This window comes from Wyeomyia smithii, chromosome 2 (genome assembly GCF_029784165.1).
Source record: "Wyeomyia smithii strain HCP4-BCI-WySm-NY-G18 chromosome 2, ASM2978416v1, whole genome shotgun sequence".
NCBI classification, from domain to species: domain Eukaryota; kingdom Metazoa; phylum Arthropoda; class Insecta; order Diptera; family Culicidae; genus Wyeomyia; species Wyeomyia smithii.
This window is the reverse complement of record NC_073695.1, coordinates 262286762-262302545: the sequence shown is the minus strand read 5'-3', so window position 1 is coordinate 262302545 and position 15784 is coordinate 262286762. Positions and strand designations below refer to the sequence as shown.

The following is a 15784-nucleotide window of genomic DNA, read 5'->3' as shown; positions in this document are numbered from 1 at the left end:
TAATTATTCCGCTTCGCTACATGATAGTCATTGATTTACATTAATTACTCTGTCTTCCAGCGTGCACACTTTTAAACAAAAACGAAACCATCTTTTTTATTGAAAAATCAAATCCTGTATCTTTGTCAAGTTCAATTCGTACAGAATAAAACAAAAAAAAATTGACTCAAGCTTCCTTTTAGGTAAAAGCGAATTGCTGAACCTTTTTCTTGACTCCTACCTTCAAGTTTTGTACAGCCTTCTGGGTCACTTCGTTTGCCGCAGAACGCCAGTTACCCTTTCACTACATCTCATTGACAACTATCATTCGTGTCTTCTTGAGTTTTTGCTTGACGATTGCCCAATATTTTACTACAGAGCGGAGCTCTAGTGTGTGGCAACAACTGTGTTTCTTGAAGAATACTAACAGATAATTTTTCAGGTACCTCTACTGCAGCACATAAATTTCCTGGTTAACGGTACTTTTCGCGATGAAAATTTTGCTGGAATATATGGCCTGCCACACGAGATATTTAATTTCAAACTTAGCCGTAACACTTTTTGACATTTTTTTGCCATGAGGTCAACACACTCGGTTTCCTCCAAACTAGTGCACCGATCTCATTAAAATTTTCAACACTCATTCAAAATACCCTTGATGACAGTTGTAGTTTTTATTCATTACAACTTTTCTCCTTTCTAGCATGTGGGGTGAAATGTAAACACATCCAATCGCTTGTGCATCCAATAATATTATTATTTCAATTGGGTGGCAACGAAATTACTACTAACTTTTTCCATACCGGATGACATTTGCAATAATTAAAAACGCCAGTAAATAAGATTAAAACAAATCGACGATACCTCTTATCAGCCAAACTGTCGTATCACTGCACCTAAAGCGAACACCATTAACTGACGTTTTGGTGATAGCCTATTACATGTACCAAAATATGGGACCAAAAACACATCATCCGCTTTCCGCAGAAATTTCTCACCTTCACACCGGTATCGACAGCGTCTTCCGGTGGGCGAAATGATAAGAAGAGCGAAGCTTTGTGAACGATAAAAGTAGTGCCCAAATTCAACTCGGCCCACAGTTATGCGATATCGCTGAATAGGAGAAGGTGTTAATTACGAGTGCAGCAGATATGTGTTCTATTATCACGATCGCAATTCTGTTGGGTGGGATACTATTGGATGGCGTTGAAAGTGCGGCTTCCATCGTTCAGATTCCTCAATTGGGCTCTGCCCAAGGATCAGTGGTTTATAGCGAATGGACCAACCGTACTATCTATCAGTACCAGGCGATTCCCTACGCTCAAGCTCCAATTGGAGCGCTAAGGTTTCAGGTGAACAAAATTTTAGGAGTAAAAGTAATTCAAATTAAATTAAAAAAAAAAATCTTCAGCCTCCCGCTAAAGTTGTTACCTGGTATGGAACACTGGACGCATCACAACCGGGAATACCCTGTCCGCAGAATAACGAACGATTTGTCAATTTGAACAATGAAGACTGTTTAACCTTATCTGTGTACACAAACAGCGTGAGTAAACGTTTTATAAAGCCAACTAACCGAATCAAAACAAGCAAGATAAAATTCTTTTCCAGTTGGAAGAGACTCGTCCGGTGATGGTGTACATTCATGGGGGTTGGTTTTTTAGGGGAAGTGCCAGCCGGTACGGCCCGGAGTATCTTGGAGTCGAACGTTGTACTGGTAGTGATTCAATATCGACTTGGTCCTCTCGGTTTTCTATCTACGTTGAGTGATAAAATTCCCGGTAATGTTGGAATACTCGATATGGTTACCGCTCTGGAATGGGTACAAGACAACATCGGTTACTTTGGTGGAAATAGCTCCCAGGTGACAGTATTCGGCGAATCCGCAGGATCGGCGGCCATATCTGCACTACTACATAGTCCCTTGGTTAGGGGTAGACAAACGCCATTGTTCCATCGAGCAATCTTACAGTCAGGCTCGGTATTCTCACCCTGGGCTATATGTGACAGCCCATTGGAGGGAGCCTTAGATATCGCCAAGAGACTGGGATGCTCAATAACAGCATACGAAACGTGCCTACAGGAAGCAGCGACTGATAAATTGCTTCAAGCATTCGAGGCACACCGGACCGATATGATAACTAAGAAAGGATATCCCAGTGTAGCAGGAACCAACATCGTCGTGGGTGGTCCTTCGGATCTTTTTCCAGTACATCCGCAGTACTATTTGTCCAATGCCGACAGAACAGTTTCCATTATGGGCGGCTCCACGTCCCAGGATGGTCTCTTTTTGTTGAGTGAAATCTGCGAATTACATCCCAAAGAACTCAACAATATGAACAATGGCCATGATCTTTTAGCTTTTATCCGTTTGATTTTGGAGAAATTTGGCCAAAATAAATTCGACGGTGCTCTGGACTATTATAATTTCGAATTAAACTACCTGCATAATTTTGTTGACGAAATGAAGTGGAAGGAAGTCGTTTTGGGTTTGACAGACGTAAGAAACCATTACACCGGCAGTGCTAAGGTAACTAACCAATTCTATCCTGCAGATTTGTGGTGCTCACGGTATCAAAGCACCGCTGATGATCGACATACAAGCTTTCTCTCGAGTCAACCCGAGCAACGTTTTTCTATACAGCTTCGATTATTCGAATTTTCGACCAAACCGAAATGTGTCGATCGAATTCCCATATGAAGGAATTGTACATCACGGTGACGATCTGATCTATCTATTTCCAATGGATGAGCTAAACGAAAAAGATACCCAAATTGCAAAAACTATGGTCCGGCTGTGGACCTCATTTGCCATCCGGGGTGTTCCTTCGGCCCAAAACGTACCCTACTGGTCACCTGCTGAGCGTAAGTTCTCCACCAATAAGTATATTTTTATCTACACTAAAAATATTGTATTTTAACCGCAGGCTTGTTTGGACCTTATCTTAAAATTGACGAAAAAAGTGAAATGGTGAACTTCTACCTAAACGAGTTTACCGCAAGTACACTGAAATTCAGACAGTGGGGATTTGGTTCTGCGCGAGCCTCAATTTCATCGATGCTGTTGATCTTCGCGCTGGCATTTCTTCAAAGGCTGCTCTAAATCTTCTACCAAAATATCTCACTATCTGGGTAAAACAACTTCACTACCGTTCCGTTGTTGTCTCATGTTACGTTAAGTTTGCGAGCTCATGTGAGTGCCATTGTTTCGTGTAAAATAAAATTCGTGTAAATAAATCTTCCACTATCAGTCAGCATCAGCATCATTCAGTGCCTTTTCGAGTATTCAATAGTATTTTTACTGCCTTAAATTGAAAACCTAAACCGAAATTGCCCTTAAATAACACATTTAAATAGTGAACACTATAAATAGTAAGCTAAATTTCCATTCAACTCTGAATCTCAACTTGTCAGTAGCGCCACCTTTTTGATAAATCTGAAAAAACGAAGTGAAGATGAGATGAATCAATAGAGCAACCGCTTCTCCAGTATTGTTAGGCTAACTCCGTAGCAATTATTAATAATGGGACACCCGAAAAAATGTTCAATGCTAAGAGATGGCGCTGTAGTGGTAGTAAAATCGAAATTCCCACGAGCATTTTGCTTAATGACCGGAAAAACTGCTATAAGTTACCCTTTTTTATATTATTCTAACTTTCAAGTACGCACTTTTGCTATATAAAATCCATTTTTACTAAAAAAAATGATTTTCCTATACAACTCCATTGACTCAATGGATTCATTTTCATTTCAACATATCCGGAGCGATTCGCGATTAGCGCGCAACTAACAAAATGTAAACAAATGGTTTTATTACACTATTGGTTTCTAAAAGACTTACGAAATTCATGGCAAGAATCCTTTCTTTTGTATAAATCGATAAAATTATTTAAATCAAGCTTTTAGTGAAGGGCGATGAAGCAGTTTACCCAAAACAAAAGATATATTGGAACTAGGCCCTTTACATTGTTTTGAAGCAACGGGCTTATTTGCGAAATTTTTCGTAAACAGGCGACAGTAAAGGGCGGATCAACTTTTAGATCAATCAAAGAAATAGTTATCGGTTTCCGTTATACTCTACAAAATTTTTTGGAAATAAATATTGAAATTCAGTCCGCAAATATATATTTCGACTGTGACACACAGTCTTCCTCAGTGCTTATGTGGACTGGTAAAGAGCAAAGCGCAAATCCTGTTTTTTTTTTTTTTCATTTGTAGAAGGTAAAAATGAAAATTTAGCACCCTTAATTGGAGTTAGGTAGGGAATTATGCGGTCGATTGTTTACCGTACCATGTCTGGGGTTTTTGGGAAGCAGATTGAATAGCCATGAGGGGTGATTACCTGCGTCTTTATTGAGAAGCGTGCATGAGTGTTGTTTATAAATTTCAAAACTTTCAGCTACGTCTAATTTCCATAAATTATTAACGGGGCGAAGGAGGTGAATGTTATCCGAAGTTAGTGGATGTTCCTCGTTAAAAATATGTTCAGCCACTTTTGATTTGAAATGGTGTGGTGAGGCATTTGTTGAAACTTTACTTGCTTTGGTCACTTCTGCGAAATGTTCTTTGAAACGTATCCCTAGGTTGCGTTTTGTTTGTCCAATGTAAACCATGTCACAGTGACTGCATGCAATTTTATAAATTCCAGCTTTGTTCAGGGTATCAATAGGGTCTTTGGTAGACCCTAATTTTGTTTTGAGTTGGGTATTTCTACTAGTGTAGACAATATCCATCCCAAATTTTCTAAATTTTGAACGAAGTGGGCGTGTCAAGTTAACGTCATATTCAATGGCTACCCTTTTCAGATCTTCTGTTATTGGGGTGAGTGTTGTAAAAGATTTCCGAATTTGAGCACGCTTCTTTTTATCAACAATGGCTTGAATGATACTTTTATTGTAGCCATTAAGTTTAGCAATTTCGAAAATATATTCCAGTTCCTTTTGCTTGGCTACTTCACTTAGAGGTAAAGTTTCCATGCGGTGGATCATATGATGGAAGGATGCCATTTTATGCTGGAAGGGATGGTTTGAAGTGTTAGGTATTACCCGTTTTGTATTCGTGGGTTTCCGATAGATTTCAAATTCCAAGTCCGTAGACTTTCTGACTACAACGACGTCCAAGAAAGGGAGTCTGTTGTTAAGTTCTTTTTCAATTGTGAAGTTTATATATTTATGGGTATTATTAAGGGATATGAAAAAAGTTTCAAGATCCGCCCTTTTCAAAATACAAAAAATATCATCCACATACCTCCACCATCGAATCGGTAAGATGTTCCTCTTCTCTAATGTACTTTCTATATTTGCCATGAAGAGCTCACATAGAAAGGGAGAAAGAGGATTCCCCATTAGCCTTTAGTCTGTTTGTAAAATTTACCACGAAATGTGAAGTAGTTTTCTTTCATGCAAAGGCGTGAAAGTTTCAACAAACTGTCAACTTTCTTTTTCCAAGTATTATCAAAATATTGGGAAAGAAGCCAGTCCTCTAAAAGGTTTAAGGTTTCATTCACTGGAACGCTAGGAAATAAGGCCGTGACGTCAAATGAAACCATTAAAGGAGGATCTTAAATTTTCAACGAAATCAAAGCACGCGGTTTGCTGAGCGAATAAAAGAAACGTGTATTTCATATAGCAAGGGTAACGAAAGAATGAAGAAAGAACAAATCAATGTAACGTATGTTCGAAGGTAACGATCATACTATAAACAAGGTAACGATCATACTATAAACAAGGTGTGTATCTTAAGGTAGTCATTTTTGTCCAACACTCCTCCTGAATGACTACCGACAGTTAGTCAGATAGTCCCACTGAATCCACAAATTTCTTCAGCAATGCTGGTCTCAAAGGCTTCGTAAGTGCATCCGCAATCATGTCACCTGTAGGACAAAAGATAAGTTTCACTTCTTGCCGTTTGCAAAGCTCACGAATGTAGAAACTTTTTGTATCGATGTGTTTAACACGACCGCTGATCCGTTCCGCTTTAGCAAAGCTAAGACATCCTTGGTTGTCTTCATTGATGATCGTTGCATCACTCTGCGGTTCGTTTAAATCCCGTAACAAACGTCGTAGCCAGACTGCCTCCTGACAGGCTACCGTGAGTGCATTGTACTCTGCCTCTAAAGAAGACAAAGCAACGCTATCTTGGCCTTTGCTCAACCATAAGAGTGGCCCACCACCGAAAAAGAACACTACTCCCGTTGTAGAACGTCGAGTCTGCCTATCTCCAGCCCAATCCGAGTCTGAATAACCAACCAAATTCCAACCATCTCTAGGACCAAACGTCAACTTGTAGTCTTTTGTCGAATTCAGATATCGTAAAATCCTTTTTGCTGCGGACCAATCACTCGTATTCGGCTCACTCACCTTTCTACCAAGCAAGCCCACACTAGCCTTGCAATCCTTGCATTCACAGCCAGGTATAATAGTGCTCCAATTAAACTTCTATATAGAGTCGTATCAGTAAACATTTCGCTATTGTCGTTCGCTGTGGTGTAACCAGGATCCATCGGCGTCCGTGCAGAATGAGCATTCTGCATCCTAAATTTTTTGATGAGGTTTTCAATATAGGCTGTTAAACGTAACGTGTAATAATCGCCAACTTTCTTAATTTCGAAACCGAGAAAATGTCTTACAAAACAAGTGACGTAATGTCAAATCTTTTTCTTAATTCAATGAAAATTTTATCGATTTCTGATTAATCGACGCATCCCATTAACAAATCATCAACATACACAAGCAAATAGATTGTAACACCAGCATTCTGACGTACGTAGAGGCACGAATCGGAATCACATTGAGAAAATTTAAGCTCGAGTAAAACTGCGTGTAGTGCCTTATTCCAACAACGTGCAGATTGTTTGAGCCCGTATATACTTCTTTGTAACTTGCATACGATACCTTGTTCTGCTACTTCAAACCCAGGAGGCTGCCTCATATACAGCTCCTCTTCGATCGTACCATTTAAATACGCCGTTTTTACATCATATTGCTTTAACAACAGCTTTTGTTTAGCTGCAACAGCCAATAGCGCACGAAGAGTCGACTGACGAGTGACTGGAGCGAATACTTCCGAGTAATCGATCCCAAAAGCTTGTGCGTAGCCCTGAGCTACAATACGCGCCTTATGCTTGACCACTGTTCCTGTTTCATCTCTTTTTAGCTTGAATACCCATTTTGATCCAATAGTTCTTTTTCCTATAGGTAAAACAACAAGGCTCCACGTTTTGTTTATCTCATGTGCTTTCATTTCCTCACGCATTGCTTCCTTCCATTCGGGAACAGCCATGGCTTCTTCGAAGTCGTAGGGTTCTTCAGCACTCGATACTTGTCCGACAATGAAATCATCGTATCTACTTGGTAATACTCCACGTCCATGCCGGTCCTCTCTCCTCATTGATTGTTCTGCTTCGTAATCGTCATAACCAAGAAAATCACTAGTGTCACTCGCATCTTCATACACCGAATCCTCACGAGTATCAAGCTCTACCGCTTCCTGATGACCATTATTTATAAATATTTCATTTTGGTTTCCGTTTTCAGTATCCGATTTAGCTTTCTGTTCAGTCTCTGGTTCCATCATCTTCTCCTCTTGTTGCTCTTATCCATTGCCTAATTCCAAAAAATGTGCATCTCGACTAATAACAATCTTATCAGTTTCACAATCCACGAAACGATACGCTTTATGATTATCAGCGTATCCCAAAAAGACCAACTTTTGTGCTTTTGGCTGGAACTTCTTCCTTTTTACGTCTGGAATGTGCACATAAGCGTGACATCCGAAAATACGCAGTTTCGAAAGATCCGGCTTTGATCCGGTCCACAACTCAAACGGAGAACGGTCTACTGCTTTCGATGGCATTCGGTTTTGGATATAGGCAGCTGTAAGAACTGCTTCTCCCCAAAAGCGTTTATACATGTCTGCATCCAATAGCATACAATTTGCCATTTCTTGTAGCGTTCGATTTTTCCTTTCAGCTGTACCGTTGGACTGAGGTGAGTACGGAGTTGTATACTGTGCTCTGATCCCCTCAGCTTTATTAAATTCCTTCAGTCTTTCGCAGGTATATTCTCCACCACCATCTGATCGCACAACTTTAACTTTGCGACCAAACAAATTTTCCGCCCAACGTACGTACTCTATTATTTTGTCAGCAGCTTCACTCTTAGCCTTTAGCAAAAATACTACACAAAACCGGCTATAATCGTCGATAACGACCATAAAATACTTATTGCCACTTGGTGTCAGGTTTTCCATAGGACCGCTGAGATCGGTGTGTATGAGATCTAGAGGCTGCTTTGACTGACGCTTTATTATTTGAGGAAAAGGATTTCGTGTTAATTTTCCTTTGAGGCAACATTCGCACATGATCCGCTCTCCACAATCTGTCAACGACATACCATTCGCCAATCCCTTAGACTGTATATCGCTTATAACATCCACGCTCCGGTGTCCCATTCTACGATGCCAAGTGTGTTGACATAGCCAGTGGTTAAAATTATCAAATGAGTTTCACAACATTGAAACTATGCTTTTTCGTCGTGTAGGTGATACATATTACCATGACAATCGGTTTCACTATCCGATATGCGATGTAAACAAAAGTGTTCATCGTTACTTGACGTCTCAAAATGAATATAATACCCAACAAGAACGAAACAGAAGATATTCGGATTGGTTCATCTATCAATTCAAAAATAGCAACCGTGAAAATGAAACTCAAAGGCAAAAAAATCAATTTCGATTTGAGGTACTGATATTTTTTGAAGTGCAGTTACATTTTTTTTATTTCGAAAATAATCTGAAATGGATAGCAATACCAACTGGAAGCTCTTCTCGTAATAACGATATTATCAAAACTAGAAAGCTTTGTGCAGGTATGGTTATCGTCCATATGTTTTCAACGTTGTAAAAAGTGCTTCAACATATAAAATCTTCTTTTAGGGAAGCGTACGCTACAGGAAGTTGCTTTACCGCTGATTGCACGTGGGCGATGTCAAATTGATGTTGGGAGCGAATGCAAACATTCCTTAGTCGTTTTGGACGTCGGGAATATCATCCGGCATATCCGTACTAGTCATTCTTCTGAAGCGTATGAGCATGGTTTATTCAAAGGTGATGAAATTACACAGAAGAAACTAAGAATCATCACCAATAGACAGGTCGCTTTAGCCGATCAATTGTTCATGAATTCAAATAATAAGTTTGTGATTATGATTGAACTTATTTATGAGAAATATCATTTATTAGAATAAACGTATTAAACGTTATAACTTAAATAAATTTAATGAATTATATGCTATGATGGCTGCTGTAATTACGTATGAACTGGTCTAGGTCAGTCGGTTGCTTGTCGAATCCCAGAAATTTAATATTGAATATTGCATCTGAGCTCAACGTAATACAAATATTCAGTACAAGTTACTGACACTGATATTCGTTCTCATTTCCGTGGTGATGATAATGAATTTCAACTTTGACAACATATAAACGAATGTGAACTTTGACTGAGGAATGAATACCAACAAACGTGTTCATCGAAAATCAACATTTCGATCTGTCTAGCGACCGTTGTCTAGCTACAGTTTATGATTGTGCATAGAAAAGATATTTGACGCTAAGGTTGGCTTGATATCAGTCTGTTTGAGTTTCTAGGCGGTGATTTTTCTCAGCACTGGACATAGCCCATGGTGCTTCGAAGTAGCTACCATGCAACGCTCTGCTATTTTCAGTTTGTATTGATTTCCAGCCGTCTCACCGACCACAACAACAACACCATCAGTTGATTTAATTTCACAGTGATTCGCTCTGAAGATAACATTGAAACCTTTTACTGCTAATTTCCGGACTGATATGAGACCTCCTTCCAACGTAGGCACGTACAAGACATTCTCCAGTGTAATAGCTACACGATTTCCCAAATCGTTCACACCGAAGACAATGCCACTGCCACATCCAGCAGATTTAGTTTTGCTTCCATCAGCCAACGTAACCTCGATTATGACATCTCTCTTGAATACGTTGAAGAAACTGCGGTCATTCGTCATATGACAAGTGCAGCCACTGTCAATGTTCCAAGCATCAGGAATTACATTTCCTGCCAGAAAACATACCGCGCCACACACTGAACTGCTCTTTCCTGCTCGATTCTGTGACACTGGCTGAGCCTTTACGTGCTTCGCTCGTTGCTCTGTAGCATGTTTCTTCGACCTCTCCGAGTTTTCTTCTTTCTTCGATGCGAGAAACTTCCGACAATTTCTTTTGAAATGTCCCGACTGGTGGCAGTAAAAACACTTTTTACTTTCAGTTTTCTGAAACACGTTCGTTTTCGAAGCCTTCTCTGATGCTGCTTGCTTTCCCGATAAGCTTTCGCGTTTCTGGTATTCATCCCGCAATCGCACTATCACAAGATCCATCATAAGTTCATCCTGACGTCGATTTTCCAATGTGGTAACAAAATTACTATACGATGCCGGCAAGCTGCGTAACAGCATTATTATTCGTAGCAGCTCCCCCAGTTCAACACCAGCATTATCGAGTCTTTCGAATAAGTCCTCCACCTGCTCGGTATGTTTTTCTACATCGCCGTTTTCATCCAAATTCAAACCACACAGTTGCTGAAGGAGTGACGCCTGGTTCCCGATCGTTGCTTTCTCGTGGTGAGATTGCAAATTTTGCCACATCTCCCTTGCAGTTATAGCCTTTTTCACAAAACGTAACTGACTATCCTCCACGAAAGGTGCAATGGTCGTGCGAGCTTTTCGGTCATTTTTATTCCACAGCTCCAACGCCGCATCGTCAATTTCCTCTGGTTTGATCTTTTTAACAACTTCTCAAATGTCATCTCGTTCAAGCATCGTTTGCATTCGGTACTTCCAAGATACATAATTGCTGTTGTTGAGTTTGGCAAACGTAATTTTCACGCTTTCCGCCATCTTATTATCTGCTCCTTTTCTCCGCACACAGTCCTCGGAAAATAATGATTATTCCGGTACACAGCTTTTCACGTTTATTCACCAGATTTAACTTAATCGATACTGGGACCGATAACCTGTAGAATTAATCCACCTGCAGAGTCCGTGGGATCACACGCAAAAGGAAAACTGTGATGAAAAACCAATGAAGCACGCGGTTTGCTGAGCGAATAAAAGAAACATGTACTTCATATAGCAAGGGTAACGAAAGAATGAAGAAAGAACAAATCAATGTAACGTATGTTCGAAGGTAACGATCATCTTGTATAAACAAGGTGTGTATCTTAAGGTAGTCATTTTTGTCCAACACAAACATGCTGATAAAATGAATACAGCGGGGCAGGCTTCAGTGTGCTGGACATGTAGCCAAAATGCCTGACGAGAGAGCCGCCAAAACTATCTTCAGTAGAAAACCAGGAAGAGGCCGTCGACTCCGTGGTAGCCCTCAGACGCGGTAAATGTACGCTGTGGAAGAAGATGCACGATCTGCTGGTGTACGAGGAGACTGGAGAACGGCTGCCCAAAACAGAAGAAGCTGGACATCTCTTATTAGTTCGACCCTAGACCGGTGAACGGTCTGTTAACCAACACAGTAAAGTAAAGATAGTAATTTCAATGTATTATGTGTATGTTTGTTCCTAAAATTCACTGTTCCTAAAAATATAACCGTCGCTGTTCGTGAACACAAACAACAGTTGATTTACCTGCATAATACATGTTCGAAACACGTGGCCCTCGCGAAGCGAGAGCCGTGATCGTGGCAACGACCAGCATGCGGTGCGATTTCAAACGATATGAAAAATTTTGAAATGATGACAATGTGTGCAGTAGGGAAAGCGAAAAATAAGCGAACTGGAAATATGATACAGATTTGGAAAAAATATACCACATTCCGACGAGACTTGCACCCGCAATCTCCCTGTCTCCGGTATGGTGTTTTGACCAATTAAACTACGGGGGACGATGGTATTGTTCCACAATCTATATATATTTGCACTACAATACATGTTTATTCTACCTGTAGAATATATGTTAATGCTACGTACGTATCTTTTACCTCGACGATGAACTCGAATTAAGGACAGAAGAGAAAACGAAGTATTGTGCTTGCTTCGAGATAAGAAAACTAGAGCTCAGATCATGGAGTGAAGCGAAAGCTATTGAGTTTCATCTTTTACACTGCTTTGTGGAAGTTGTGTGTGGTTGATCGAGAAGTGTGTGGAGCATAGAGCAATAGAGAAGGGTGTTCTTAATTACAGCAGATCATTTCAATTGTGATCAAAATGACGGTTAAATGTTGTGCTTGAGGTGCCACTACAATTAAAAATTGAGCAGCATTTCCACTACGCGCGCGATTGATCCATTAAAAAAAAGCAAAAATTCAAAAACGTAAACAAAGTTACCACTAACTGTCAGAAAAGTGAGGTTACAGAGATTCGGTGAGATAGTCTATTGGTTTTAGGAAAAGTAGGGCAGTAGTTTAATTGGCCAAAACACCATGCCGGAGACATCGTAGATTGCGGGTTCGAGTCCCGTCTGGACGAGGGAAATTTTTTCTAAGTCTATATCACATCCTCAGCCCGTATCGATTATTACCGTCCTCGGAAAAATCACATACATTGCCTACTTTATAACTCAAAATGTAAGTCATAGGACAAGAAATGTAATTAGTTCATGAAGTGGCGGAAATTGGTTCGTTGCTGCAAATAGAATGAAGAAAACTCAAAGAATCAATGATTTTTAAGAATGTAGATTCTTATTATTTTTCAATTAAAAATACATTAATTATAAGAGGGTTTTCAATTTCCCCACAGAGTCGAAAATTGGGTTCACTTGCGAAATCAATATACTGTATGACAGTTCGTCTAGGGCGTATTTAGGGGCTAGTGCGCAATATGGAATCCTAATCATAATAATTCCCTTTATATTAGGATCGATATGAAATATAACAGAATTAAAAGAATTTTTCTACCAGAACTCGAACCAACTTTTCCACAAAGATTTTTTTGCCACTCGTTATGGTTTGACAGAAAATTGTGCACTTCATTTTAGTGAATGCGCTCGAACACACGAAACATTGAAAAATTTTTAAGTGTAACATTTAATCATTTACCCCAACTACAGTATGTTATAGCTACCCAGATTCACTGAGTGGGCAAAATATGGTGTCGTTACCCTATTTAAAACCATACTTAACGACAAACTTGTAGAGAGAAAGTGTAAAGCTATACACCCCAGGGCCGCTTGAATTGCATCAAACGAGAAGATAATCGAACGATGTTTTATCAAGCAAGCATGTGATGAAACTTTCGTCATTCGGGGGTCCCGATAAGGGCCTAGGCGATCCTCCAGTTTCTTTTATCTGTTCTGGCAAACTGCGTAACTGGTGAAAGCCCGCTTCCGATGCGTTATGTCTTATCTTATCACACCTAAAAATAAGATTTCTGATATCGAGAGCACGAAACGCTCTCTCAGCTGTTTTTAAATTTCCTATTTCGTAATTGATCAACTCTTATCTCAGCGATTTTGCTAATCGGTTTTTGCGTACCCCAATATTCATATCATATAAATACGAAACAATAACTGTTTACTCTCAGTATTGATTGAGCATTGTTTCGAAAATGAGCCTATTCTTTAAGACCGGCCTCTTCCTCGGTTATCTGATTCTGGTCTGTGCTCAAACCGAACAACAGCCAGTTGTAACCATACCAGAATTAGGAACGGTTCGCGGATCGATATCCTACAGTGCATGGACTAACCGAATGATCTATTCATTTGAAGGAATTCCGTTTGCTGAATCTCCAACGGGGAATTTGCGATTTCAGGTAGGAAAATATTGCTAGTGCTTTGGGAAAAAGTTAAGCTGAAGCAATTTTTTTAGCCTCCAGTTAAAACGATCAGCTGGGAGGGAACATTAGATGCAACGAAGCCGGGCATCAGCTGTCCCCAACTGTTGGGTTCGGATGTAAACGCAATCGACGAAAATTGTCTCACTCTATCAGTGTTTTCCAATGATGTGAGTATTTTCTTCGAATTAGTTGAGTGAATTAAGAAACAGTTTGACCTTTAGTTAACCTCTTATCGACCGGTGATGGTGTCCATTCACGGGGGCGCCTTTTTTCTTGGCAGCGCAATAGGTTACCCTCCGGACTATTTGCTGGAAGCGGACATCGTTCTAGTGGTGATCCAATATCGGTTGGGTCCACTGGGATTTTTATCCACTATGAGTGATAAAATTCCCGGTAACGTTGGAATTCTGGATATGATTTTAGCATTGGAGTGGGTGCAGCAGAACATTGCCTCGTTCGGTGGTAACCCTCAAGTTGTTACAATATTCGGCGAATCTGCTGGAGGAGCGGCAGTTTCCGCTCTGCTACATACTCCCCTGGTTCGCAGTAAACCAACGCCTTTGTTCCATCGAGCAATCATACAATCGGGATCGGTATTCTCACCATGGGCTATCTGTGATACTCCGACAGAAGGGGCTTACGATATTGCCAGTCGTTTAGGATGTGGTAATGACGTAGAGCAGTGCTTGCTGGAAGCACCAGTCGAGGATCTTCTGATTGCCTTCCAACTTCATCGTACAGACGCCATCGTTAACCGAGGATTGCCTTACGTCGCCGGAGCAACGATGGTCGTTGGTGGGCCCTCTGGGCTTTTTCCTGAGCATCCGAAGAAATACCTCTCGCAAGCTTTTCCCAACATATCCGTAATTGCGGGAGTCACCTCGCAAGATGGTTTAATCTTTCTGAATGAAATCTGTGAACTGCACCCGGAAATAGCGCAGTCGCTAAACACAGCCCAGGATTTACATTCCTTCGTACGATTGCTACATGAAAAGTTCGGTCAGACAAGACTTGACGGAACTCTACAGGGATATGCAGTTCATGAACATTTTCTAATGAGTGAAATCGATCAGATGCAGTGGAAGGAAATTGTTCTAGGCCTAACCGATGTGAGCAATCCAGGAGTAGTTTAGTAACTTAATAATTCTGTTTCGATTTTTCAAAGATCTGCGGCAACCACGCATTCAAAGGACCAGTTCTGGTGGATACTCTAGCATTAGCATCGGTCGATTCGAATAGGGCCTATCTTTATAGTTTTGACTACGCAATAGACAACTCGACAAATTTGCCACTTTCCATATCGTTTCCCTACGAAGGAGCTGTTCATCATGCTGCCGATATCCATTACCTGTTTCCTTGGTCGAATCTGGATGACAATGGGTTGAAGATAGCCCAAACCATGGTACAACTTTGGACCTCCTTCGCCAGAACGGGCGTTCCCACGGCCCAAGCGGTTCCGTACTGGTCCACGGTTGGAAGTGAGTAAGGAAAAACAAACAGTCATAATTTGTTGCTAACGTATGGTTTTATGTTTTTCGGCAGATCTTCACGGTCCTTATTTATCAATTAACGAAAACATGGAGGAAAAGAAAAACTTTTACAATGAATTTACGGCAACTACTCTTCGATTCCGGACTAGCGGTACCGGTAGCATCGGTTCGAAACTTATCATAATCGTCATCGGTGTTTTGACGTTCTGCCGTACCATACTTTGAATAGTTTATGGTGAAAGAAATAAATTATACGTTACTTGTTGATATTATCAATCGCTCTTCTTACTATTCGCTCCGAAGATTGTGCAAGCAAATCACAGCCAGTCTTCAAGAAACAAGCACTTATGGACTGTTGACCAAACATCGCCCAACTTTATCAATGAGTCAGAAATTATCTTGAGGTGCTGATACAGATAACAGAACGGAAACAATAGAAAATTTGAAAAAATTCGAAGCGACGATAGTAAAAAGATTTTTTTTATATATTATCCGGTCA

The 15784-nt window shown here is 40.4% G+C and overlaps 1 protein-coding gene and 1 pseudogene across 1 annotated transcript; both read left to right on the top strand.

Annotated features, from left to right (window-relative positions):
• The first annotated feature begins 1089 nt into the window (after positions 1-1089).
• On the top strand, positions 1090-3227 carry LOC129723711 (glutactin-like; annotated as a pseudogene).
• A 10331-nt stretch (positions 3228-13558) lies between these two features.
• On the top strand, positions 13559-15534 carry LOC129723710 (glutactin-like). The gene is made up of 5 exons (XM_055678085.1): positions 13559-13771; positions 13828-13962; positions 14017-14904; positions 14961-15273; positions 15338-15534. The coding sequence occupies exons 1-5, from the start codon at positions 13568-13570 to the stop codon at positions 15508-15510; spliced, it is 1713 nt and encodes a 570-aa protein (XP_055534060.1). The 5' UTR covers positions 13559-13567; the 3' UTR covers positions 15511-15534.
• Positions 15535-15784: the final 250 nt, after the last annotated feature.